The sequence below is a fragment of the Mauremys mutica genome, chromosome 20, assembly GCF_020497125.1.
Source record: "Mauremys mutica isolate MM-2020 ecotype Southern chromosome 20, ASM2049712v1, whole genome shotgun sequence".
In the NCBI taxonomy this organism is placed as follows: domain Eukaryota; kingdom Metazoa; phylum Chordata; order Testudines; family Geoemydidae; genus Mauremys; species Mauremys mutica.
Window position 1 is genome coordinate 2,001,712 of NC_059091.1, and position 22,578 is coordinate 2,024,289.

A 22,578-nucleotide genomic window follows, 5' to 3' on the forward strand; every position below is an offset into this window, starting at 1 on the left:
AGGGGTGATCCCGGCAATTACAGACCGGTAAGTCTAACGTTGGTACCGGGCAAATTAGTTGAAACAATAGTTAAGAATAAAATTGTCAGACACATAGAAAAACATAAACTGTTGAGCAATAGTCAACATGGTTTCTGTAAAGGGAAATCGTGTCTTACTAATCTATTAGAGTTCTTTGAAGGGGTCAACAAACATGTGGACAAGGGGGATCCGGTGGACATAGTGTACTTAGATTTCCAGAAAGCCTTTGACAAGGTCCCTCACCAAAGGCTCTTACGTAAATTAAGCTGTCATGGGATAAAAGGGAAGGTCCTTTCATGGATTGAGAGCTGGTTAAAAGAGAGGGAACAAAGGGTAGGAATTAATGGTAAATTCTCAGAATGGAGAGGGGTAACTAGTGGTGTTCCCCAAGGGTCAGTCCTAGGACCAATCCTATTCAATTTATTCATAAATGATCTGGAGAAAGGGGTAAACAGTGAGGTGGCAAAGTTTGCAGATGATACTAAACTACTCAAGATAGTTAAGACCAAAGCAGATTGTGAAGAACTTCAAAAAGATCTCACAAAACTAAGTGATTGGGCAACAAAATGGCAAATGAAATTTAATGTCGATAAATGTAAAGTAATGCACATTGGAAAAAATAACCCCAACTATACATACAATATGATGGGGGCTAATTTAGCTACGAGTCAGGAAAAAGATCTTGGAGTCATTGTGGATAGTTCTCTGAAGATGTCCATGCAGTGTGCAGAGGTGGTCAAAAAAGCAAACAGGATGTTAGGAATCATAAAAAGGGGATAGAGAATAAGACTGAGAGTATATTATTGCCCTTATATAAATCCATGGTACGCCCACATCCCGAATACTGTGTACAGATGTGGTCTCCTCACCTCAAAAAAGATATTCTAGCACTAGAAAAGGTTCAGAAAAGGGCAACTAAAATGATTAGGGGTTTGGAGAGGGTCCCATATGAGGAAAGATTAAAGAGGCCAGGACTCTTCAGCTTGGAAAAGAGAAGACTAAGGGGGGATATGATAGAGGTACATAAAATCATGAGTGATGTTGAGAAAGTGGATAAGGAAAAGTTACTTATTCCCATAATACAAGAACTAGGGGTCACCAAATGAAATTAATAGGCAGCAGGTTTAAAAACAAATAAAAGGACGTTCTTCTTCACGCAGCGCACAGTCAACTTGTGGAACTCCTAACCTGAGGAAGTTGTGAAGGCTAGGACTATAACAATGTTTAAAAGGGGACTGGATAAATTCATGGTGGCTAAGTCCATAAATGGCTATTAGCCAGGATGGGTAAGAATGGTGTCCCTAGCCTCTGTTCGTCAGAGGATGGAGATGGATGGCAGCAGAGAGATCACTTGATCATTGCCTGTTAGGTTCACTCCCTCAGGGGCACCTGGCATTGGCCACTGTCAGTAGACAGATACTGGGCTAGATGGACCTTTGGTCTGACCCGGTACGGCCGTTCTTATATTATCATCCAACACCCTGCTAGCGCCTTCCCTTAGGTCTCCCTTTGGCACCCCCAGCCCTGCTGTGCTGTGGGGACCATCCTTATGGGGAAACTGAGGCACAAACTGGTTCGCCCAAGAGAGCAAGCAGCCCTTGACTCTGCCATCCCATTCTGCTCATAATCTGCTCCCTTCCCGGGTTCTCCCCCTCGCCTCCTGGCAAGGGGAACGCAGCTAACTGAGGGGTGTCTCACTGCTTCCTCATGCTCCCCTGTCCATCGTCCGTCTGGAGCCACCTGCTCTCTCGTGCCTTGTTCTCAGATTTCAGCTCTTGGGCACAGGGGGATGGGGGGATCCTGTTCTGAGTCTGTCCAGCACCTGGCACAAAGGGACAGCCTGGGCCTGGCTGCTACCGTAATACACCTAACAAACGGATAGTGCCCAGCACAATGGGAACCCCTGGGCGCTACTGTAACGTGTCTAATAATACTGACATGCTTTTGCAGGTCCTAGGCTGGGGCACCCAAGAGCTGGATTATCAGGGTCAAGCCAGCGCTGGCAAGAGCCAGAAGCCCGTTCCCATTTCTCCCTCCGTGTGAGCAGGGGGTGAGTCGATCTCCAGCCAGGAGGACGTTTAACTTCCTCTCTCAACACCCGCCCTGCTAACCCTGGGCGCTAAGCAGTGCCACGCCGCACTGAACTCAGCAACTGGCCACAACGTATCGTATCCGGGGCCTGTTTCACCCACAGGTCTCAACATTCATGTCCCTTTTCATCCTCCTCATCGCACTGGTAGGGAAACTGAGGCAGAGAGCGTGAGAGAGACCGGGACTTGCCCAAAGTCACAGCTAATCCGTGGTACAGCTCAGAGCGGAACTCAGGAGTCCAGGCTCCCAGCCCCCTCTACTCCAACCACTAGACCCCACTCCCATCCTGGAGCTGGGAACAGGCCTGACTCCCAGTCCCCGCCCGCTCTAACCGCTTGGCACGCAGACGGGGTGTGTCTGGGCAAGGCCAGGAATCCTGGAGTCCTAAATCCCATTTTCCCACACTAGCCCCAGTCCCCTTAAGGACCCAGGAGTCCGGGCACCAAGCCCCTTTCTCCCATCGCAAGCGTTGGGATGAGAAATGAGCAACAAGAGCCTCTCCCCTCCACAGCCTGGACCCAGCGAGATCCCCTGGGTTCTGTGTTTCCCAAACAAAGTATTTTCCCTGGACGAGGCTTCTCTGTAACCAGACGCTGATGCAACGTTCCTGAAACACCAGCCCTGAGCCAACAGAGCTCCCGTTGGAGCCCACAGGGGTGACACCATTCGTCTCCATCCGTGGAAATCTGCCATTCCCAGCGGGGGACAGGGGGCAGCAGAACTCCCCGCCTCTCCCTGCTGCTCCTGGCTTTGCCGGGAGTCTTGGGCGGGCGTTTCCTCTCGACGTCAGCTTCCGGTTCGGAGAGATGGGAAGAATGAAAGCCTCTCTGCCAAAATAAAGTTTCTCCCAGATGGGCCCTTTCCAAGCGCTGATCTTCACAAAGGCCTCTCCCACCTGGCAAGCACAGGGCAGAGCCAGCCGCTGTGGGGAGACACGTTCCCTTTTCCTGCCCCACGTACGGCGTGCATTGTGCCCCAGGGATTGGGGGCAGACAGGCTGCGACGTCACCTCGGAGCGATTGTGGGAAACGCGCCCGCCTGCCAAAGGCCAGGCCGGGGAAAGCTGGAATCTCCAGCCAGACGTCCTGGCTGCTCCAAGCCCCAATTCTAAAACAAGAGATGGGGCAGGAGCTGGACCCAGTGGATCAGATTCGCTTTCAAAGCGAGAGGCAGGAATGTCAGCAAGTCTGGGCCCAAACCGCAGGATTTATTGAAGGAATCGTGTTCTCCCATTAACAGACGCCGTCTTGGGGTATTTGGGGTTAATTGCAATAATGTGTCAATTGGCACCACTCCTGAATTTACAACACATGGGAGTCTGGCCCTTGCCTAAGATCAAAACATGCCAGCCGCCCCCTCCCCCCGCCACGGCCTTTGCACCCCAAACTCTGCCGCAGTTCCCTCTCTCACATCGTCTCTGACCAGCCCGCAGCTGGTAACGGGGTTCACCCCATTTTACAGACGAGGCGCTGAAGTGAAGGAGCCTGGGTCTGCGTGGGGAATTGCACTCTGAGCCCCCGTGCGGTGCCCCTCCGCCCCACGCTACCGGTCGCGTTCATGCCTGAGACGGAGAGAGCGCGAATGAACGTGACACAGATGGGAACCGACGCAGGGACCTAGTCGCACCAGCGGAGCGGAGTTAAAAGTAAAAAAGGTTTAAAACAGAAAAAAAAGTGACCCAAATCAATGAGATTTCTGTTCTGAGAGTTGTAATGATTAACGCCCCAGGGGAAGGGGGTTGTTTGTAAAACAGGCTTTTTACCAGCACCCACCTTAAATTCAAAAATCCCTCCGTTTCCAGTGACGTCTGGCAGGTCCGCCAGCCGCTGCAGTTTGCCACCCCGTTCTTCCCGGTCCGCTGATGCCTACAGACCAGCTCCCACCTACACCCGTGGGGTTTGGGGCAGGTGTGGAGGGCACAGCCTGGCCCAGGAACTGCACAACCAGCCCCAGACGCACAGAACAGCCCCCCGCTCAGCTCTGCACACGGCGATGGCTGGAAGCCCCCAGCACAGAGGCAGTCACAGCACTGTGAAGGGACGGGAAGGGGCAGGCGCTATCCTGGTTTATGGCACTTTACAGCAGGGATTGCACCATGGGCCTAGTTCAGCACAGCTAGGCGAGGTCAGGGTCACTGCTGAGCGGGCCACAGGCTCTGGCAGCCTGGAGACCGGGTCTGAGCGACTACACCCACCCCCCAGGCGCAGAGCCCCGAAGCGTGTGAGCAGCACCCCGGCGGTTCCCTGCCCGGATACCCACATCCAGGGCTGAGCACCAAACCCGACGCCCCACGCAGGGTGCGACATTTGCTGCCTCATCTCAGTTCCAAGGCAGCTTCCCCGGAGGTGCCAGGGGAGGGCTGGGATCTGAGCGGTGACTCAGCCCAGCCCCTCCAGGCCGGCCGTCTCCCCCTTAGGGGCACGCTGCTGGCACTGCGACCTCGAGCGCAAAGAGCCGGAGGGGACGTCTGTGGGGACCAAGGAACAGCAGCTTCCCCGGTCCCCCAGCCTGTGCCCCACACCCAGAGAGCCCCCAGGACGCGCCCCCTCAGGGAGGCTTCCCAAGCTTTGAGATCCACACGCCTGCCCACTATGGGCACTTGCTCGGCTCCCGCTGAGAACAACGGAGAACCTCCCCCGCCCCCGCCTCTGCACTGCAAACAACAGGAACCTCTCGCCCCCTGGAAACCAGGCCGGGGTCAAACCCTGCCAAGAGAGGAGGGATGCGAGCCTGGGACTGCAGAGCCAGTCCAACTCCCTGCTCTGCCACTGGCTCTCCAGGTGGCCTTGGGTCCATCACTTCGCCTCTCCTGGCCTGCCTCCAGGGGCTGGGAGGAGATGCCCATCAAGGGCTGTAAGGTGCCCAGATATTGCAGCCACGAGGGCAGGAAAGGGCCCCAGACAGACTGAAGTCACTGGACAACCAGAGTTTCCACCCGCAGAGAACCTGGCCCCAAAGGCCATTACACCCTGCTGGCAGGGAACAGCCCCTGTACACCAGGAGACAGACATGGCATCACTTCCCCACAACGGGGCTGGCCCTGTCCAGGGGGCGGGCAGGCCTGTGCCGAGGCAGCTAGACCCCCGGGAGATGCATGCAGGGCGGACGGGACGCCTGCCCAAGCTGCACCCAGCTCGTGGCTTGCCATGGACAGATTGGAAAGCCAAGGCCTGTCCGGGCCCTTCCCAACTACAGCCCTCTCCACGTCTGTTACTCGCCCAGCCAATTGGGACAGGTCTCGGGGCACTGCCCGGTCCCGACAGCACTGAGTTGTGAGCAGGCGGTTCCCACTCAACACTGCCCAGCAAACCATGCGGCTGGCCTGGGAACTGCCAGCTGCCCACAGCCAGGTGGGCACCGGGACGTCCAAAGAGCCAGTCCAACGGGCTCTGGGCACCCAAGTCCCTTGGGAGGCCCCCGGGACCAAGGGGGAGCTGACCCCGGGCGCTCTCCAGGGCCCCAGGGGCAGCACTGCCTTGCCGCAGGGAACTGTCACACACAGCCCCCGTCCCAGCTTCCTGCGGCTCACAGCGGGTGCCCAGCCAGCGGAGTTTTTGACACGGGAGTTTCCCTGGTCGAAAAACCCCAGCCCCAAACTCCGTGCAGCAAACTGGAAACTGGGGGCAGGAGCCAGTGCGCAGGGAACTCCTCGAGCGCCAAGCTCTGCCCCAGGAGCGTGCAGACTGCGAGGGGAGGGGAGAGGGGGTCTCCCAGTGGGAAAAGCCCCTGGCTACCCAGAACAGAAACCAGAAATGCAAACAGCAGCTCCGGCTCCCACCCCAGCAAGGCCCTAGCTTGTGAGTGGGGTGACTCTGCACTTACGCCAGCGTCACTGGCAGGACCTGGCCCTTCATCCCAAGGGAGCAGACGGACTCCCAGGGGCACAGGGCCAGGGGCCTGCACCGCACACCCCGGCGGTGAGACACACCTCACACTGGATTTCTCACGCTCCGGACAGAGCCCAGCGCCCAGGGGTCCGGAGAGAGGAGTTTCCTCCTGGCCATCAGCCTGCGACAGCCACTGCCCCCTTCTGCACTCCCATGGGCGTCACCCGCTGCCTGCACCCACCTTCCGGGCCCCTGGCCGATGGCAAAGCACCCAGGAGAGAGCCAGGGGCCCCATTCTCCCCCAGCAGCCACAGGCCTGGGCCAAGGTGTTCGGAACAGAGCAGCACCCCTCCTTCCGCATGCCCCACACCCCGCGGCCAAAGCCAAGCCCACCCGGGGGCCACTGGAGCCAGAGGAGGTGCCCTGGGAGGGCCAACCCCATGGGGTGCCTGCACTGAACTCCCCTGAGCCTAACCCCAAGGGCAGGGGCCCAGCACCGGGAGAACGACCCCAGCACACTTCACGGCCCAGGGCCCATCCTGGGAGGGGCTGAGAGCTCAGGAGCAGACCCCAAATACCTCCTCCAGCACGTTTAAAAGACAAGCCAGGAGAGTAACATGGGGGCACCAACATTCAGGTGGGGGGGATCCTGGATACCCCTCCCCCACCAACGCACGGAGCCCCCCCACCGCAGGGCTCTGCCCCCCAACACCACACCGAGTCCCCCCCACCGCAGGGCCCTGCCCCCCAACACCACACCGAGCCCCCCCCACCGCAGGACCCTGCCCCCCAACACCACACGGAGCCCCCCCCACCTGCAGGGCCCGTTCCCAGTGCCCCACCCAGTGCTGTTTTCCCACCTTACGAATTGTAAACTCTGCTCAGCCTTGGCCTGCTGCCCCTAGCGGCCCCCCCCCAGGCCAGAAGCGCCCCCGCCTGCCCCAAGGAGCCGGAGGATGCCCCGCCCCGAACTGCAAAGCTGACATCAGTTTCCCCAAATGCTCCACACACATCCCACAAATAACCAGGGGGAGTTTCTGTGACCCCCCCCAGCTATTACTTGATGACCTCCCCTGTCTAAACAGCAGGGGGGGGGGAAAGAGGAGCTCCCCCCCCTGCGCAGCCAGCCTGGGGGCTCCCCCCTTTCCTGCCTCTCCCACAAAACCGCTGCAAACAAAACCCAGGCAGAGGCGCAATCCCTGAGCGGAGGGTCCCGGGACACGTGGGGAAGTGGACGGGGGGGGGGGGGGAACCCGTCGGGGTGCAGGAGAAATGAGGGACGGGGGGTGGCTCTGTCGGGGGGTGGGGTCTGGGGAGGGTCGCAAGGGCTCGAGCGGGAGGGAAACATAGACACGGGGGGGTCTAGATCGGGACGCAGGGACCGGAAGGGGGGATGGGGCTGTCCGGGGGGGTGGGAGCTAGAGACGTGGGGGGAGGGGGGCCCGGTGGGGCAGGACGCTGTGATCCAGCTGGGGGGGGGAGGGAGAAGGGGGGAAGAGTTGGGGGGATTTGGGAGAAGAACGGGGGGGGGCGAGGCGGGAGGGTCCAGGATCGGGGGAGGGGCTTGGGGGCAGTAGGTCTGGTGGGGACGGGGCTTGGGGGCTCCGGGGACAGGAATAGGAGTCGGGGGGCTCGGGGGGCAGGGACGGGGAGGAGGGTCCAGGATCGGGGAGGGGCTTGGGGGCAGTAGGTCTGGGGGAGGGGATCTGGGGTAGTTTGGGGGCTCCGGGGACAGGAATAGGAGTCGGGGGGGGGCTCGGGGGGGCAGGGACGGGGAGGAGGGTCCAGGATCGGGGAGGGGCTTGGGGGCAGTAGGTCTGGGGGAGGGGATCTGGGCTAGTTTGGGGGCTTCGCGGACAGGAATAGGAGTCGGGGGGGGGTCGGGGAGGAGGGTCCCGGAGCCCGCTCTTACCAGCACCAGGGCGAACCTCTCCTCCAGCTCGCAGGGCTCCGGCATCGGCATCTTCCCCGGGGGCAGCAGCCCGGACCCCCCCAGGGGGGCTCCGCCCGGGCTCCGGGGCAGCGGCTCCCCGTCCGCGCTCTCCACGTTCCCCATCCCCGGCCCAGGCACCGGGGGGGCGGCGGGGGAGCCTCAGCCCTTCGCGTCCGGCTGCCGCGGCTGCCTCCCCGGCACCGCCCCCCAGCACCGCCCCGCGCCCCCGCAGCCACTCAGCGCCCGGCACCGCCCCGGGCAGATGTGCCCCGCATCGCCCAGATGTGCCATTCGCTATTGCCCCACCTCCTCCCAGCTCGCCCCCCAGCACCCAGCTGGGCCGCTAGAGAGCCCCCTACTGCCCAGATGTGCTGCCCCCGTAACCCGCATCCACCGCTCAGCCCTGCCCAGATGTGTCGCCTCCTGTAACCACCTACCCAGACGTGCTGCCCCCACCGCCTCCCGGCCCCTCGCTGTGCTGGCCCCATGGCCCCTTAACCTCACTCTGTGCCCAGATGGGGCTACCCCCTCCCCCGTCGGGCCAGGGATCTCCAAGCGCTCAACAAGCGAACATCAGCCTGGGAAGCTCAGGCCAAGGGAGACGAAGCGTGGCTCGCCCCAAGGCGCACAGCACCGCCAGGGGAGAGCCAGGCATAGAACCCAGGAGTCCTGTCTGGCCCCCTCCCCAACTACTGCTAGACCGCACGCCCCTCCGAGCTGGGGCGTGAACCCAGGCGTCCGGCCCCCTTCTCCCAGCCGGGAGGTCCCCTGCTCTCCGCGGTGCCGGCTAGGAAGGGCGAGGCCGCCCCCTGCTGGAGCATGCGGGGACGGACACTCCCAACCGGACACAGAGCAGGAGCCAGGCGGCCCCCAGAACCTGGGGGGCTGCAGAACCCCACGCGGGGCCGGATTAGCCTTTTGTTAACAGAGGATTCAGGGGGCCCGGGGCTTGTACTCACCCGGTGGCGGTCCCGGTCTTCGGTGGCATTTCAGTGGCGGGGGTGGGGGGGCTTCAGTCGCTCCCCGTCTTCGGCAGACCTGAAGGGCCCCCACCCCCGCCGCTGAAATGCTGCCAAAGACCCGGATCCGCGCCGGCCCAGGGCTCGCGGCCCCCCTCCCGTGGAGGCACTGGAGCCGGGCACGGGGCCAGCCAGAGGCGATGGGGCATGGCAGGGGAGCCCCACTCCGCCCAGTGCCGGGGCACTAGTGACAAACCGCACCGTGGTCTGACCAGCATGTCCCTGCCCCTCAGGGTCACCCTAACCCACACAGCCCCCCCCCCCCGCCCAGCACCCCCCGACTCCCTGTCCAGCGCCCCCCCAGACCCGCCACAAATGCACAGAGCCCCCCTGCCCAGCCAGTGCCCCAACACGCACAGATCTGCCCTGCCTCCCCACAGACCCACTCCCCCAAGCCCTGCCTCCCCGCCACACTCACCGGCCCTGCAGCAGCGCCAGGGCCGGGACTCACTCCGGCTCCTCGGGAGCGGCACGATCAGCCAGGCCGGGGGTCCTCAAGCCAAGCCCTCCGCCCTGCCCACCCCACCTGGCTGAGACTCGCCAGGCTTCCGCACAGGGGGGGATTTTCCAGGCCATTAACCTCTCTGGGCCTCAGCTCCCCTGGCTGTGAAATGGGATAATCCCCCCGCCCCCCTCGGGCTGTGCGCTCTTGGGGCAGCGCTGGGGCCCCAGGACCCCCCGTAACCCAACCAGCAGGACTCGGGATACCAACGCGAGCGCCGCAAACCGCAGGCTCCTGCGCGCCCAGCCCGGCCAGCACCCAAATGTGCCCAGGCAGGGCTGGGAAACCTGCGCTGCAGCCCCCTGGCCCCTGCTCCGGGTGCGGCGGGCCGTGCACCGGGTGCCAGGCCTGGGGGCAGCCGCCCGGCACCGGACCCGGGGGGGGGGGCGCAGCAACCGGCAATGGACCAGTTACACCCGGGGGGGGGGGGAGAGCCGGAAATGCACCGGGGGAGCCGGACCCGGGAGAGGGGGGCCGGAAATGCACCGGGGGAGCCGGACGGGGGGGGGAGCCGGAAATGCACCGAGGGCACCGGACCCCGCGAGGGGGCGCTGCCTCCCCCCATCCTGCGCCCCGCCCCCGCCAGGGGGCTCCCCGGCCGGAGCCTGCAGCGCCCGGTCCGGCCTCTGGGGGGCCCCTGAGGCGCTGGCCAATAGGGCAGCGGGGGCGGGGCAGCCGCTGATTGGGCGGCGATGATTGGTCAGGGTGAAGGAGCCACCACTAACGGACGCGCGCCAATGACGCCTGTTTTGGTTCGCGAGGGGCCAATGGCGGCGCCTGGGGCGCGGCCGGCAGCCTATGGGAAGTGGCGGCGACTGAACCTCCCAGCGCTACCCAATGGGAGGCGGCGAGTGCCGGGAGGGGCCAGGGGCACCCAATGAGCGGCGGAGGAAGGCGGGACCCCGAGCTGGGCGAGCCAATCGGCGGCGGGGGCGTGGCCTAAGGCAGGAGGCCGCAGGAGATCGAGGCCGGAGACACGTACGGAGCAGAGCGCGGCGGTGACGGAAGCGACAGGTGAGAGCGGCCCGGCCCCCCCCTCCCCTAGGCCTGGCCCCCCCCGGCCGAACCGGGGGGGTGGATCCCCCCCAGCCTAGCTCGGCCCCTCCCCCCCCGAGCGCTCTGCGGAATGGGGCTGACACGGCCCCCTCCCGCCCTGTTTCCGGTCTCGAGGCCTGTTCGCCCCCCCCGGAGAACCCAGGCGTCCTGGCCCCGCCCCCTTCGCTGACACCCCCCTCTCCGCCCAGTCCAGCCCAGCGTCGTTTCGCGGGTCTTTTGCCCGGGACACCCGGCTGGGCGCAGCCCGGGCGTTACAAGCTGTACGGCCCGCCAGGCGGGGCAGCGCCTTGCCAGAGACACGAACTCCCCTCAGGAGCGGGCCGGGCGCAGGAGACGCGGGAAGTGCCCGGCCGGTCCGGCTGGCGCAGGGGCACCCGGGGAGGACGAGCCGCTCCCGGGCTCACACGGGTCTGAGAGAGACTCGCCTCGCAGCTGGGGTTGGGCAGGAACCCGGGAGTGTCGGGAGCGGGTCTAGAACAAAGCGATCCGCCACCTCGCCCGCGAGGAGTCACTGGGAGCCGCTGGGACTCACCCAGGGTAGGGAATGGCAGAACTGCTAACCGGGGGGGGGGTGTAGCCTAATGCTTAAATCAGCCTCTGGACCAGGTGACTGGCAGGTAGCTACAGTCGCGTCCCTATTTTAAAAAGGCTCGTGAGGGGATCCTGGCAGTTGCAGGCCAGTAAGCCTAACTTACCATACCAGGCAGCTGTAGAAACCATAGTCAAGAACAGAATTTTGCCAGACACGTAGATGAACGCAGTTTGTTGGGGGAAAGAGTGAACACGGCGTTTGTAAAGGAAAATCGCGCCTCACCAATCTACTAGAATTCTTTGAGGGAGCTGACAAGCATGCGGGTAAGGGTGATCCAGTCAAACTAGTGTATTTGAATTTTCAGACTGACTCTGAGAAGGCCTCTCACCCATAGACTGTTAAGGGATTTAAGTAGCCATGGGATACGAGGGAAGGTCCTCTCATGGGTCAGTAACTGCTTGAAAGATAAGAAACAAACAGTAGGAATAAATGGTCAGTTTTCGCACTGGAGAGATGTGAACAGCAGAGTCCCCCAAGGATCTGCCCTGGGACCTGTGCTGTTCAACATATTCCTTAATGATCTGGAAAAGTGGGTGGTCAGTGAAGTGACAAAGTTTGTGAACAATCCAAAATTATTCAAGATAGTTAAGTCCAAAGTAGACTGTGGGGAGTTAGAGGGATCGCACAAAAGTGGGTAACGGGGCAACTAAATGGCAGACGAAATTCAACATTGATAAGTGCAAAGTGATGCACATTGGAAAAAATAATCCTGTAGATACGTATACAATGATGGGGTCTAAATGAGCTGTTACCACCCACGAACGAGATCCTGGAGTCACTGTGGATAATTCTCTGTAAGCTGCAGCTCAAGTGAAAAGGGTAATAGTATGTTAGCAACTATTAGGCAAGAGAGAGAAGAAACAAGACAAATATCATAATTCCACTGTATAAAGCCATGGTGCACCCATGCTTTGAACACTGTCCAGTTCTGGTTGTCCCATCTCAGACGGTATCTCGTGGAACTGGAAAAGGCTCAGAGGAGGGCAGCAAAGATGATCCAGGGTATGGGACAGCTTCCATCAAAGGGGAGACTAAAAAGATTAGAGCTGTTCAGCTTAAAAAAGAAACAACGGGGGGGGGGGTGTGATCTATAAAATCCCGAGTGGGGTGGAGAAAGTGTTATTTCCCCTTCCCACAGTGCAAAAGTCAGGGGTGACACGGTTAAATTCATAGGCAGCAGGCTTGATACAAAGAAGGGGAAGCACAACTCACTTGCAGAAGTCATTGCCAGGGGATGTTGTAATGGCCAGAAGTATAACCGAGTTCCAAAAAAGGGCGTAAATTCATGGAGGATGGATCCATCCTCCATTAGCCAAGATGGTCAGGGACACAACCCCATGCTTGGGGCAGCCCTAAAGCACAGACGACTGGAATGGGTCACGCCACGATTGCCCTGTTCTGTTCTCTCCCTGTGAAGCTCTGGCGACGGACCATTGGTCTGACCCAGTCTGGCCGCTCTCATCTTCACCTCAACTCCAGCTCCTGTTTGGTCAGTTAACAAGGGAGATGCAAACCAACAGAACCAATGGGGAGCAGATCCCCCCTTTGAAGGGGTATTTAACCCCCCTCCCAGAGCATGACTGTCTGAAAGGGGCTCTCCGGAGCAGCTGGGATGGAGACAGTAGCAGAGCTGGGTCTAGGCACCCAGGCCCCGTGGAAGGTTGATGCTACCCGGCTGGGTGCGGTTGGGCGGGCTAGATTCTGGCAATTAGTGCGGAGCAGTTCGGCTCCTTACTAGCCCTGCGCCCACTCAGAGGTTAAAGGCCTTTCCCCAGCTCCGCTACAGAGAACAGCTGGGGGAAGGAAGCAGAGGAGGCCGACAGGGTGGGTGGAGGACTCCTCGGGGCTGGAAAACCTCCGGACTCTGAGCTGGGGGAGAACAGCGAGGGCAGGACCCAGACAGGCCCTGTGACGGGCCAGGTGTTGCAGCCCAGACTGTAAATCCGCCCCCCCAGCGCTGGCAGAGCTGGAGTCCATGCGACTGCCGAGGACTCAGGCAGTGGGAAGGGTGAGGAGGGAGAGATGGGGGTGCTCCCCAGGAAGGGGGGGGGTGCTCCCCAGGAAGGGGAGGGCTGCGTAAAAGGAAAAGACATGGGCCAGCCCCCTTTGTTGCTGTGTGGAGCACCGGAGCTGTGACTGCCAGGGAGTCATGGGGCCTTGGCGCCCCGGCCCCTGCAGGATTTCGGGCAGGGCCTGGCTAGCTTGTTCGGGCAGGCCGGCTACCGTAGGAGGCAGAATCAAGTGCCTGGGGAACGGGAATGATGTCATAGGGGAGGCTGCGATGTCATGGGGTGGCTGTGCCAGCAGTTCTTCCCTGCCGGCGCGGCGTGAGGGTGTCTGCCTGGCCTAGCGCAGGCGTGTCTCCCCCTCCCCTGCGTGGGGGCAGCACAGGCGGCTCTCGGAGCCGAGGTTCAGGCTCTCCTCGGAGCAGGCGCCGCAAGGCCAGGACTCGGTGGGTAAAGGTTGCAGGGGCGGCCGGGTTAGTTAGTCATTGATGAGCCTGGGTTCGGCTCCCTCCTGGGCAGGCTGGTTACTGACCTCGCCCTGGGGGGTTGGACAGCGTGTCCTGCTGCTTTCAGAACGGAGCCGGAGCCCAGTTACACCTGGGTGAATTCAATCTCGCCGGTGCAGTCGAGTGCTCCGCGGGGCTGGGCTGTCGAGTGGGGCAGCAGCTGAACTCGGCACGGCAGGCTCACACGCTGTTCCTGGGCTCTGGGTGGGGAGTTTCCTGGTTCTTCTTTCCCTTTCGCTTTCCCAGTTCCCGGGCCCAGAGGCAGGGCTCCCGGCTGCCCTCGTTGGCTCTGCTGATCTGCAGTCCCGGGTCCCTCTGCCCCAGTGGGGTCAGGGGGCTCAGGCTGACAAACCCCAGCCGAGCAGGCCAGTGTGGCCCATTGGGAGTAGTGGGCGGGTGAGTTCCGCCCGCCATCTGGGCCTGCCAGACACGCACCAGGTGCCGACCTAGTTTGGAACCTTACTCTGACTCACTGCAGCTGGGGCGTAAACACTGTGTCCTACCCTAATTCTAGCTTGGGAGCCGAGTCCTGACCCTCCTTCCCTGCCGGGGCTGGTGCTGCGAGACGTCAGAGTCGCAGCATCACCCCAGAGGTGGCTGCATTCTAGGCCACGGGAGAAGCGATTCCTCTGAGTGCCTACATGCACATAAGGCCGATGGGTTTCAGTAATGTTACCCTGCTGGAAAGTGGGGGGCTGAGGGGATCACCCCGCTCTCTGGAAAGCAGGAGCTGGTAGCTCTTCCTGTGGCAGGATCTGCCTCTATTCCGGGCTGACGATTCCTTCTTCACCATGTCTTGAAATGGCCTGAAGTCCTCAGCCCCCGCCAGCCCTTGCCCTGGTGGCAGGAGAGCTGGGCACCCCACCCCCAGTGCTGCCAGCAGTGGGGCTGCTCCAGAGCTCCTGCTTTCTGTGCACACGCTGCCAAATCGGGACCTTTGGCTTGGCACCCGTGCCTGGGCATTCTGGGCTGGCCAGTGGTGCTGCCAAGCTGCACGTGGACACCCTGAGGGTGTCCGTGTTCTCCAGCCCTGCGCCCCTCTGGCTGCACTGCGACCTGCGTCCACAACGGGTGGTGGCTTGGGCTGAGAGTCCCACGGACCAGCCACCTTCCCGGGCGGGAGAGCAGCTGTTGGGAAATCCTGGCTGAGCGCGCGTGCATCAGGCCCTGCCAGCAGCGACGGCCCTGGAGCCCAGCCCCAGCAAAGGGATCAAACATCCTCCGTGGCCCTCTCGGAAGAGGGGTGGTCAGACCTAGCTCCGTGGCCCTGGGACGCTGGCTGCTGCTCCACGTGTCACTCGTTAAACCTGCTGCGAGCCATTCCCATGGCGCTCTCCCCCCAGCCCCTTCCACCCCCACTGGGACGGGCCCCTTGAGCCAGTGGCTGGACTGGCTTCTGCACACTGGGTTCTGCAGTAAAGCCCAGCCGGAGAGACCTGCTCTCGCTGGGGTTTGACTCCCGAATGGACAGGAGGCTTGTGGCCGCCCCAGGCAAATGTGAGAGGGAGCCATGTAGGGCCAGGGAGCAAGGAGCCTCCCTGCCCGGGTGGCTGAACCCAGCGCTGCAGCCCGTCCGGTGCCAGCCCCGCCTGGGATGTCATTAGGGCGCTAATGGAAGCCTTGAACAAAGGCACTTTCCAGCCGCTCTCGCCTGCCAAGTGGAAATCCATGGGGAGCTGGGCTCGCAGGGAGCCTGTGACTAGCCCTGCAACAGCCTGCAATAATTGCACCATCTAGCTGCTGGGCCCAGAGCCCCGGGTGGGGGGATGAGACACCAGACGCTTCAGAGAGGTTTGCACAACAGCTGCACAGCTCCTGCCCGGCTGTACTCCAGAGCCACGCCGAGAGCAGGGTGGGCGAGAGGGGCTAGCCTGGGGCGACGTGAAGCCGCGTTTCTCTGTGGCTGGGGGAGGAGATCCCTCGCCAGGCAGCTCCCCGGTGAGTCAGAAATCTCTTCCCAGCTGGAGTGGGGCTGGGGCAGTGAAAGGACCTGACCCTTCCAGGGGCAGGGGCTCAGTGCCAGGTTGTGTCGCTTGCTCTGTCCTGGTCTGCGATGACAGTTGGCTGCAGAGGTGGCACGGTCTGGTCCCCCGGACCCTGCTGGGCACGCCACGGGCACTCAGATGCCAGCTCGTGGGGGGCACGGTCCCTTCCCGAGAACGGTTCTTTTCCTTCTTTCTTCACTCCCAGGACACTTCCTCCCAGTGGGTCGGATGGGGTGGGCACCCCCTGCCAGCTGGGGCAGAGCGGGATGCTCAGACCCCCAAGCTGGGAGGGTCTCCAGGCAGCTGGCCTGGGCTTAGCGCAGAGAGCCGGGCATGAGGAGTCCAGCTGTGGCCCCCACTGACGCGAGTCCCCTGCCCTGTCTCTTCCAGCTGGTGCAGTTCCCCGAAGTGAAGGGTGCATCCCACCCACCTGCCAGCGCCATGGACGTGTTCAACCGGAACATTGACTTCAACGCACTCTTCAAGTTTTCCCACATGTGAGTGTGGGGTTCACTCCACCGGGCCCTGATCCCCGTGGGCAAAGACTTAATGGGCCGGAGTGGGGTCTGTGGTTGGGGCCTGGGAGCCAGGATTCCTGGGGTCTGGTCCCGGCTCTGCCTCAGATTCCCCATCCCGGGGCGTGGGCACAGCGCCTCGGGATCCTCAGCTGGCCGGCACAGCGTTTCTGCTCCATCCGGTGCCAGTGGCGGGTCTCTCTCTGGCTCGGCCGGCAGTTGAGTGCGCCCATGCGGGGAGCCCTGGGCCGGGCCGGGGCGGGCAGCTCTGAGACCTGGTGGGCGCTGATTTGGTTCTGTCTGCCCTCCAGCTCTGCCTCCACCCAGCAGCACCTGAAGAGGGTCTATGCCAGCTTTGCTCTCTGCATGTTCGTGGCAGCAACCGGAGCCTACATCAATGTGGTGACCCATCTGCTCCGGGTAAGGGCTGTGCTTGGTGGCCACGTTGATCCCCCGCTTACGGAGGGCACCTCCTTCCTCCGGACTGAGTGCTGGCGAATGGGCACCGTGGGTACCCGTGCCAGGTCCTAATGCCTTCGCAGGAGCAGCCATTGACCAGGGAGTGCTGCAGACCCCTGTCTAGTGCCCTGCCAGCCCCTGCATCTTCTCCCCACCCGGGCGGGCGTGTCGGTGCTGCCCCCCATTGCATTCAGTGGGTAGAGCAGCCTCGGGCTGGGATAAAAATGGGGGTGTCCTGTGTCACAACCTGACCCCCTGGGAGCGTCTGCAGCCTCCTCCCTTTCCATGCACTCCCCGCGATGGGCTTGGCTGGTGCTGCATCGCCCGCAGCCCCCACACCAGGCTCAACTTCTCGTGGTCTGTCTGTCTGTCTGTCCAACAGTTCAGCCTGCTCTCGGGCCTGGGCTCCCTGGGCCTGCTCATCTGGCTGATGGCCACGCCCCACAGCAGGGAGACGGAGCAGAAGAGGCTGGGGATTCTGGCTGGCTTTGCCCTTCTGACTGGTACGTGCGGAGGGCGCCTGCCCCATAACCTCCTGGGCAGAGGGGCCCTTCTCCCCGGGGGAGCCTGGGCCCGCGACACTTACCATCCTGCCCCTCGCCCTGGGGCCGAGGGCCTCTTCCTCCAGTGCTGGGCACGGCGGGGGAGTCACGTGGGCAGTTGGTGGCAGACCCAGGCGTCCAGCCGTGGGGTTCCCTGCACTAAGCACTGGGCCGTTCTCACCTGCTCTGAGCCCGAGGTGGCCTCTGGCCGCCGATGATGGGGAGCGGGGGTGGGGCTGCTGTCCTGACGTGTGTCCCCTTGTCCTTGCAGGAGCCAACCTAGGTCCTCTCCTGGAAATGTGCATCACCATCAACCCCAGGTAGGCAGCGTGCGGCGCGGTGCGGCCGGGTGGGTGCCCATGGCCGTCACGGCTCTTCTCACCTGTTCTCCTTTCCTGCAGCATCATCCCCACGGCCTTCCTGGGCACCGCCGTGATCTTCAGCTGCTTCTCACTGAGCGCCCTCTATGCCAGGCGCCGCAGCTTCCTGTACCTGGGAGGTAAGAGCCGGCCTCGGCCCCCCCGCGCCCCAGCGTCCCCCACCCAGCCAGCGGGGCTCACGCCTCCGTCTCTCTCGCAGGTTTCCTGCTCTCTGGCCTCTCCCTGATGCTGCTGTTCTCCTTGATCAACGTCTTTGTGGGGTCCACTTGGCTGTTCACGGTGAGTCCTGCCCCCCTGCATTGAGTCCTGCCAAACCCCCACCCCCCCGCCCCCCGGACCAGCAACGGCAGCCATCAGCACTGGGGCCAGGCGGGCGCCTCGGGGCCTGGCTGTGGGAGCTGCAGCCAGAGCGGGTCCCGGAGGCAGGCCTGGGCCACGTGGTGATGGAACCTGTCTGGAGCCGCGCCTGGGCCCAGCTGCTGCTGTCTGGGCAGACAGGGCCCGATCCTGGGAAAGGTGGGTGGGCCCCTTGCAGGATCGGGCCCTCATCACTCCCACTGCTGGGCCATGTCTCCAGGCTGCTTTGCCTGGCCCCCACCACGAGGCTGGAGCTGGTTCAGGTAACTGCCAGCTGTGGGGCAGCAATGTCGCCTCCTGCCCTATCTGCCCTATCCCCGGAGCAAGCGAGCCCTGGGTCCTCCCAGCCAGCCGCAGGGCGGCCGGGCGCTGGTTCGCCCACAGCCCGACTCTCCTCGTAGCTGGGGGGCAGGGACGGCAGCCCCTGCTGCTCGTGGGGAACTGCACTGAACAGCCACGGGGGGGGCACCTCGGGGGCTCGTCCCTGACTCTCCCTCCTCCCCACCAGGCTAACCTGTACCTGGGGCTGATGGTCATGTGTGGCTTCGTCCTCTTCGACACGCAGCTCATCATTGAGAAGGCGGAGAGCGGGGACAAGGATTACATCTGGTATGGGGGGGCAGGGATTACAGCTGGTGGGGGGGCAGAGCGGGGGCAGGGATTACAGTGGGGGCAGAGCGGGGCAGGGATTACAGCTGGTGGGGGGGCAGAGCGGGGGCAGGGATTACAGTCGGTGAGTGGGGGGGCAGGGATTACAGTCGGTGAGTGGGGGGGCAGGGATTACAGTCGGTGAGTGGGGGGGCAGGGATTACAGCTGGGGGGCAGAGATTACAGCTGGTGAGTGGGGGGGCAGAGCGGGGGCAGGGATTACAGCTGGTATGGGGGGGCAGGGATTACAGCTGGTATGGGGGGGCAGGGATTACAGCTGGTGGGGGGGCAGAGCAGGGGCAGGGATTACAGTCGGTGAGCGGGGGGGCAGGGATTACAGCTGGGGGGGCAGCGCAGGGGCAGGGATTACTGCTGGTGAGTGGGGGGGGCAGAGCGGGGGCAGGGATTACAGCTGGTTAGTGGGGGGCTGAGCGGGGGGCAGGGATTACAGCTGGTGAGTGGGGGGGGCAGAGCAGGGGCCAGGGATTACAGCTGGGGGGCAGAGCGGGGGCAGGGATTACAGCTGGTGAGTGGGGGGGCAGAGCGGGGGCAGGGATTACAGTCGGTGAGTGGGGGGGCAGGGATTACAGCTGGGGGGCAGAGCGGGGGCAGGGATTACTGCTGGTGGGGGGGGCAGAGCAGGGGCAGGGATTACAGCTGGTGAGGTGGGGGGGCAGAGCGGGGGGCAGTGATTACAGCTGGTGAGTGGGGGGCAGAGCTGGGGCAGGGATTACAGCTGGTGAGGGGTGGGGGGCAGAGTGGGGGCAGGGATTACAGCTGGTGAGGTGGGGGGGGCAGAGCGGGGGCAGGGATTACAGCTGGTGAGGTGGGGGGGCAGAGCGGGGGCAGGGATTACAGCTGGTGAGGGGGGGCAGAGCTGGGGCAGGGATTACAGCTGGTGAGGTGTGGGGGGCAGAGCGGGGGCAGGGATTACAGCTGGGGGGGGGGCAGAGCGGGGGGCAGGGATTACAGCTGGTGAGTGGGGGAGCAGAGCGGGGGCCGGGATTACAGCTGGTGAGTGGGGGAGCAGAGCGGGGGCCGGGATTACAGCTGGTGAGGGGGGGGGCAGAGCGGGGGGCAGGGATTACAGCTGGTGAGTGGGGGAGCAGAGCGGGGGCCGGGATTACAGCTGGTGAGGTGGGGGGGCAGAGCGGGGGCAGGGATTACAGCTGGTGGGGGGGGCAGAGCGGGGGCAGGGATTACAGCTGGTGAGTGGGGGAGCAGAGCGGGGGGCAGGGATTACAGCTGGTGAGTGGGGGAGCAGAGCGGGGGCCGGGATTACAGCTGGTGAGTGAGGGGCCAGAGCGAGGGCCGGGATTACAGCTGGTGCGTGGGGGGGCAGAGCGGGGGCCGGGATTACAGCTGGTGAGGGGGGGCAGAGCGGGGGGCAGGGATTACAGCTGGTGAGTGGGGGGGCAGAGCGGGGGGCAGGGATTACAGCTGGTGAGGGGGGGGGCAGAGCGGGGGCCAGGATTACAGCTGGTGAGGGGGGGTGTGGGGTGCAGCGCGGCAGAGAGCCCCCCGCCAGGCTGAGCCCCCGGACCGTCTCTGCCCCCCAGGCACTGCGTGGATCTCTTCCTGGATTTCATCAACATCTTTCGGGAACTCATGATCCTGCTGGGGATGAACGAGGTGAGTCCCTGGCTGGCTCCAGGCCCCGGCCCTGCGGCGAGACCCCCTGGACACTGGCCAGGTTCAGCCCAGCAGGCCCATGGCCCAGGAATTGACTGGGCCAGGGGCTCTGCGGTGGGCAGCAACCAGCACCCACCAGGCCCCGTCCCTCCCTCCAGGAGCCCCCTGGAGACGAGCTAGGCCGGAGTGGCGCAGGGCTTGGCGAGGGCACAGGAGGCCGGGCCCGTGTGCTGGGTTCCCCTGGAGCCGGGGCTGCCAAGCGTCCGAGCCACCCGCAGGCTGGGCCGAGCGCCAGGCTGGGGCACTGACGCGTCCTCTCCTCTTGCAGAACAAGAAGAAGAAGGAGAAGTGAAGCGCCGCCAGGTGCCGGAGCCCCCACCCCCCCATCTCCCGCCCCCTGAGACATTAAAGGGGCTGCGCTCTGCCACCGCAGGCAGCCACTCGCTTTCCTATTTTGTGGGTTGTTTTCTCTTTTGAGCTTTTTTTGATTAGAACCCAGCTGATTAGCAGCTCCTCCTCCTGGAGTTAGGTTCCCTCCCCCCCCCCCCCCCCCTTGCTCCTTGGGAGGCCTGGGCCAGCCACATGCAGCTTCCCCCCACCCCCACCCCCAGCTCCTGCCCCTGCCCCACCCAGCTCCACTGGCTGAATCTTTCCCGGGGTTGGGTCCTTCAAAAGCTTCTCTCCCCTAGTAGTGAGAGCGGGGCCAGGGGCCTGGCCATACAGGGCTCTGCCTGGAGCCGCCAGCCCCAGATCCTAAGAGCCCAGACGCCTCCATCTTGCAGCAGCCCTGCCCACCCCGGCCTTTCATTGAGCCGCAGCCAGGGCCAGAGCGTCTGGCCGGGTTCGCTCTGGTTCTAGCCGGCAGTGGGCCGTTCCCAGGAGCTGCACGCCCGGCAATGTCTGGATCCACCGTGGACTCAGCTCCTAGAACCGCTTCGGTTCCAGCTCCGGGGGATGGGGGGCTTTGGCTGGCCCTGCCAGGGGCCTGTTTGCATAATGCATCCCCCCGGCTGGCCCTGCCCCAGCAGAGAGATTAGTCACCTCCCCCGTGTGGGACCAGCCAGGCAGCAGGCCGAGGAGCTCCCTGGCTAGGCTCTGTCAGTAACACAGCCCGGCCCTGTCATGTAACATCCCCTGGCTCGTGCTGGAGCCGACCCCACAGCGCCCTGGCCTCCAGCACCCCGCTCTGCAATGGACAGTCTCCCCTCACCCCGTCACGAGGCTGCTGAGTCATCCCCCAGCCAGGCGCCCTCTCCCTAGCTGGGAACCCCGGATGTTTTTCCGAAGCTCCATGTTTCTCCCTGGCTGACGGGCCCTTTTCCCCTCCCCGGAGGCCAAACTCCACCTCTGCTTGCTCGGGATAAAGGAGTCGTGCGCTCTCGCTCGCTCTAGAATCAGTGCCAAGAATCACAATGTAAGAAATAATCTACTTTTAAAGAGACGTCTAACAGGTTTTAATACCGTAACAAGTGTAATTATCTCTCTCTCGTTTCATCAGTTGACAGCCCTGGCTGCGTTATCTAACTCATACTGTGAAGATAAAGGTGTTTTGATTCAGAAATATGAAATCTCCATAGTCTTACTTTGTACAAAAAAATAAATAAAAATCCTCAAACTTTAACCTTTACAGCCAAGGTGTCTGCTCCTTCTTTGGGGTCAAGCCACACTCCTGCCTCGGATGGGAGTGGCTCTAGGCCGCCCCACAGATCTCAGGGTCTCAGGCAGAGCTGATTGGCCGCACGGTACAGGTGGGGGAGGCGGCGCAGTGCTGGGAACTGGACCGCTCACATCCCAGCCCCGTGGCCGGAGCACAAGGCCAGCCTGCCGCTGAGTAGCCAGGGGAATATTTAGGGCAGACTAAGGTGCCTTAGGGTTGGGCAGGGAAAGATGCGGAAGTGAGGGTCCTAGAAATGCCCCCGTGCTGTGGAGCTACACACAGACACACCCACACACACATCCCGCGTGGGGGGTCTCAGGAATAACCAGGGGCGTGGCTAGGGAAGTGCAGGGGGCTGCACGCGCTGCGTGCCCTGCTGAGACGAGGGATGGGGAACCCAGGGCCAGCCCCAATCCCGCCCCCATTTCTATGTTCTCTGGGGCTGATCTCTACCGCCAGCCCTCTGCCTGCCCAGCTGCGGGTCAGGCGTGGGGATGATCCCAAGGCAGCCAGGTGGCTGGAGGTCTGTCAGCCTCTCTTCCCCTTCCCGCTGGGCAAGCAAACCTGCTCTGCCTTCTCACCCCCCACGGGACTGGGCCGGGCTGGCCCCCAGCACTGGCAGGAGCTGGCTGGGGGGGTGGTCCGCAGCATGGGCACTCTTAGGCGGGTGCAGACGGACTCCATCTGCCAGGCGAACAGGACTGGTGCCCTGCGGAGCACATGTGGGTGAGAGTGGCGAGGGAGACGGCATTGAGCAGCCACCCTGGCCTAGCCACCACCTACAGCCCATGGCCCTTCTCACCCCGGAGGGGGCTCCCAGCCTGAGAGCCTGTTCTCCCCTAAAATCCCC

General features: G+C 62.9%; 2 protein-coding genes across 11 annotated transcripts in view; one reads left to right on the plus strand and one right to left on the minus strand.

Moving 5' to 3' along the window:
- Positions 1 to 9,661, minus strand: part of FMNL3 (formin like 3) — a 49,156-nt gene extending 39,495 nt beyond the window's left edge. Inside the window, exon 1 of one of the 7 annotated variants that reach the window (XM_044994746.1) lies at positions 9,418 to 9,661. Coding sequence is in view for 5 of the 7 variants with exons in the window: in XM_044994749.1 (XP_044850684.1) it covers positions 7,852 to 7,995 (144 nt within the window). In the remaining 2 variants the exon portion in view is untranslated. Of the gene's footprint in view, positions 1 to 7,851; positions 8,872 to 9,309; positions 9,398 to 9,417 lie in introns of those variants that run through there. The other 6 variants (XM_044994744.1, XM_044994749.1, XM_044994748.1 and 3 more) reach the window with 6 other exon arrangements.
- Positions 9,662 to 10,277: 616 nt separating this feature from the next.
- Positions 10,278 to 21,698, plus strand: TMBIM6 (transmembrane BAX inhibitor motif containing 6). 4 transcript variants are annotated; one of them, XM_044995208.1, is made up of 10 exons: positions 10,278 to 10,407; positions 15,929 to 16,035; positions 16,365 to 16,473; positions 16,895 to 17,015; positions 17,326 to 17,374; positions 17,456 to 17,553; positions 17,634 to 17,713; positions 18,300 to 18,400; positions 19,999 to 20,071; positions 20,400 to 21,698. In XM_044995208.1, exons 2-10 carry the CDS (start codon positions 15,980 to 15,982, stop codon positions 20,421 to 20,423), a joined length of 711 nt encoding a protein of 236 aa, XP_044851143.1. In that variant the 5' UTR covers positions 10,278 to 10,407; positions 15,929 to 15,979; the 3' UTR covers positions 20,424 to 21,698. The 4 variants fall into 4 exon arrangements, with proteins under 4 accessions (XP_044851143.1, XP_044851145.1, XP_044851144.1 ...); XM_044995210.1 differs by lacking the exon at positions 10,278 to 10,407 and adding an exon at positions 10,838 to 10,986; XM_044995209.1 differs by lacking the exon at positions 10,278 to 10,407 and adding an exon at positions 13,343 to 13,493.
- The last annotated feature ends 880 nt before the right edge of the window (positions 21,699 to 22,578 follow it).

What these genes read in the sequence shown, in the direction of transcription:
- TMBIM6 (XM_044995208.1), top strand. Translation starts at nt 15,980, where the DNA reads ATGGACGTGTTCAACCGGAACATTGACTTCAACGCACTCTTCAAGTTT. An exon ending in TGGCTTTGCCCTTCTGACTG is followed by an intron (nt 17,016 to 17,325) that starts GTACGTGCGGAG and finishes TTGTCCTTGCAG; the next exon opens with GAGCCAACCTAGGTCCTCTC. An exon ending in CAGCTTCCTGTACCTGGGAG is followed by an intron (nt 17,554 to 17,633) that starts GTAAGAGCCGGC and finishes TCTCTCTCGCAG; the next exon opens with GTTTCCTGCTCTCTGGCCTC.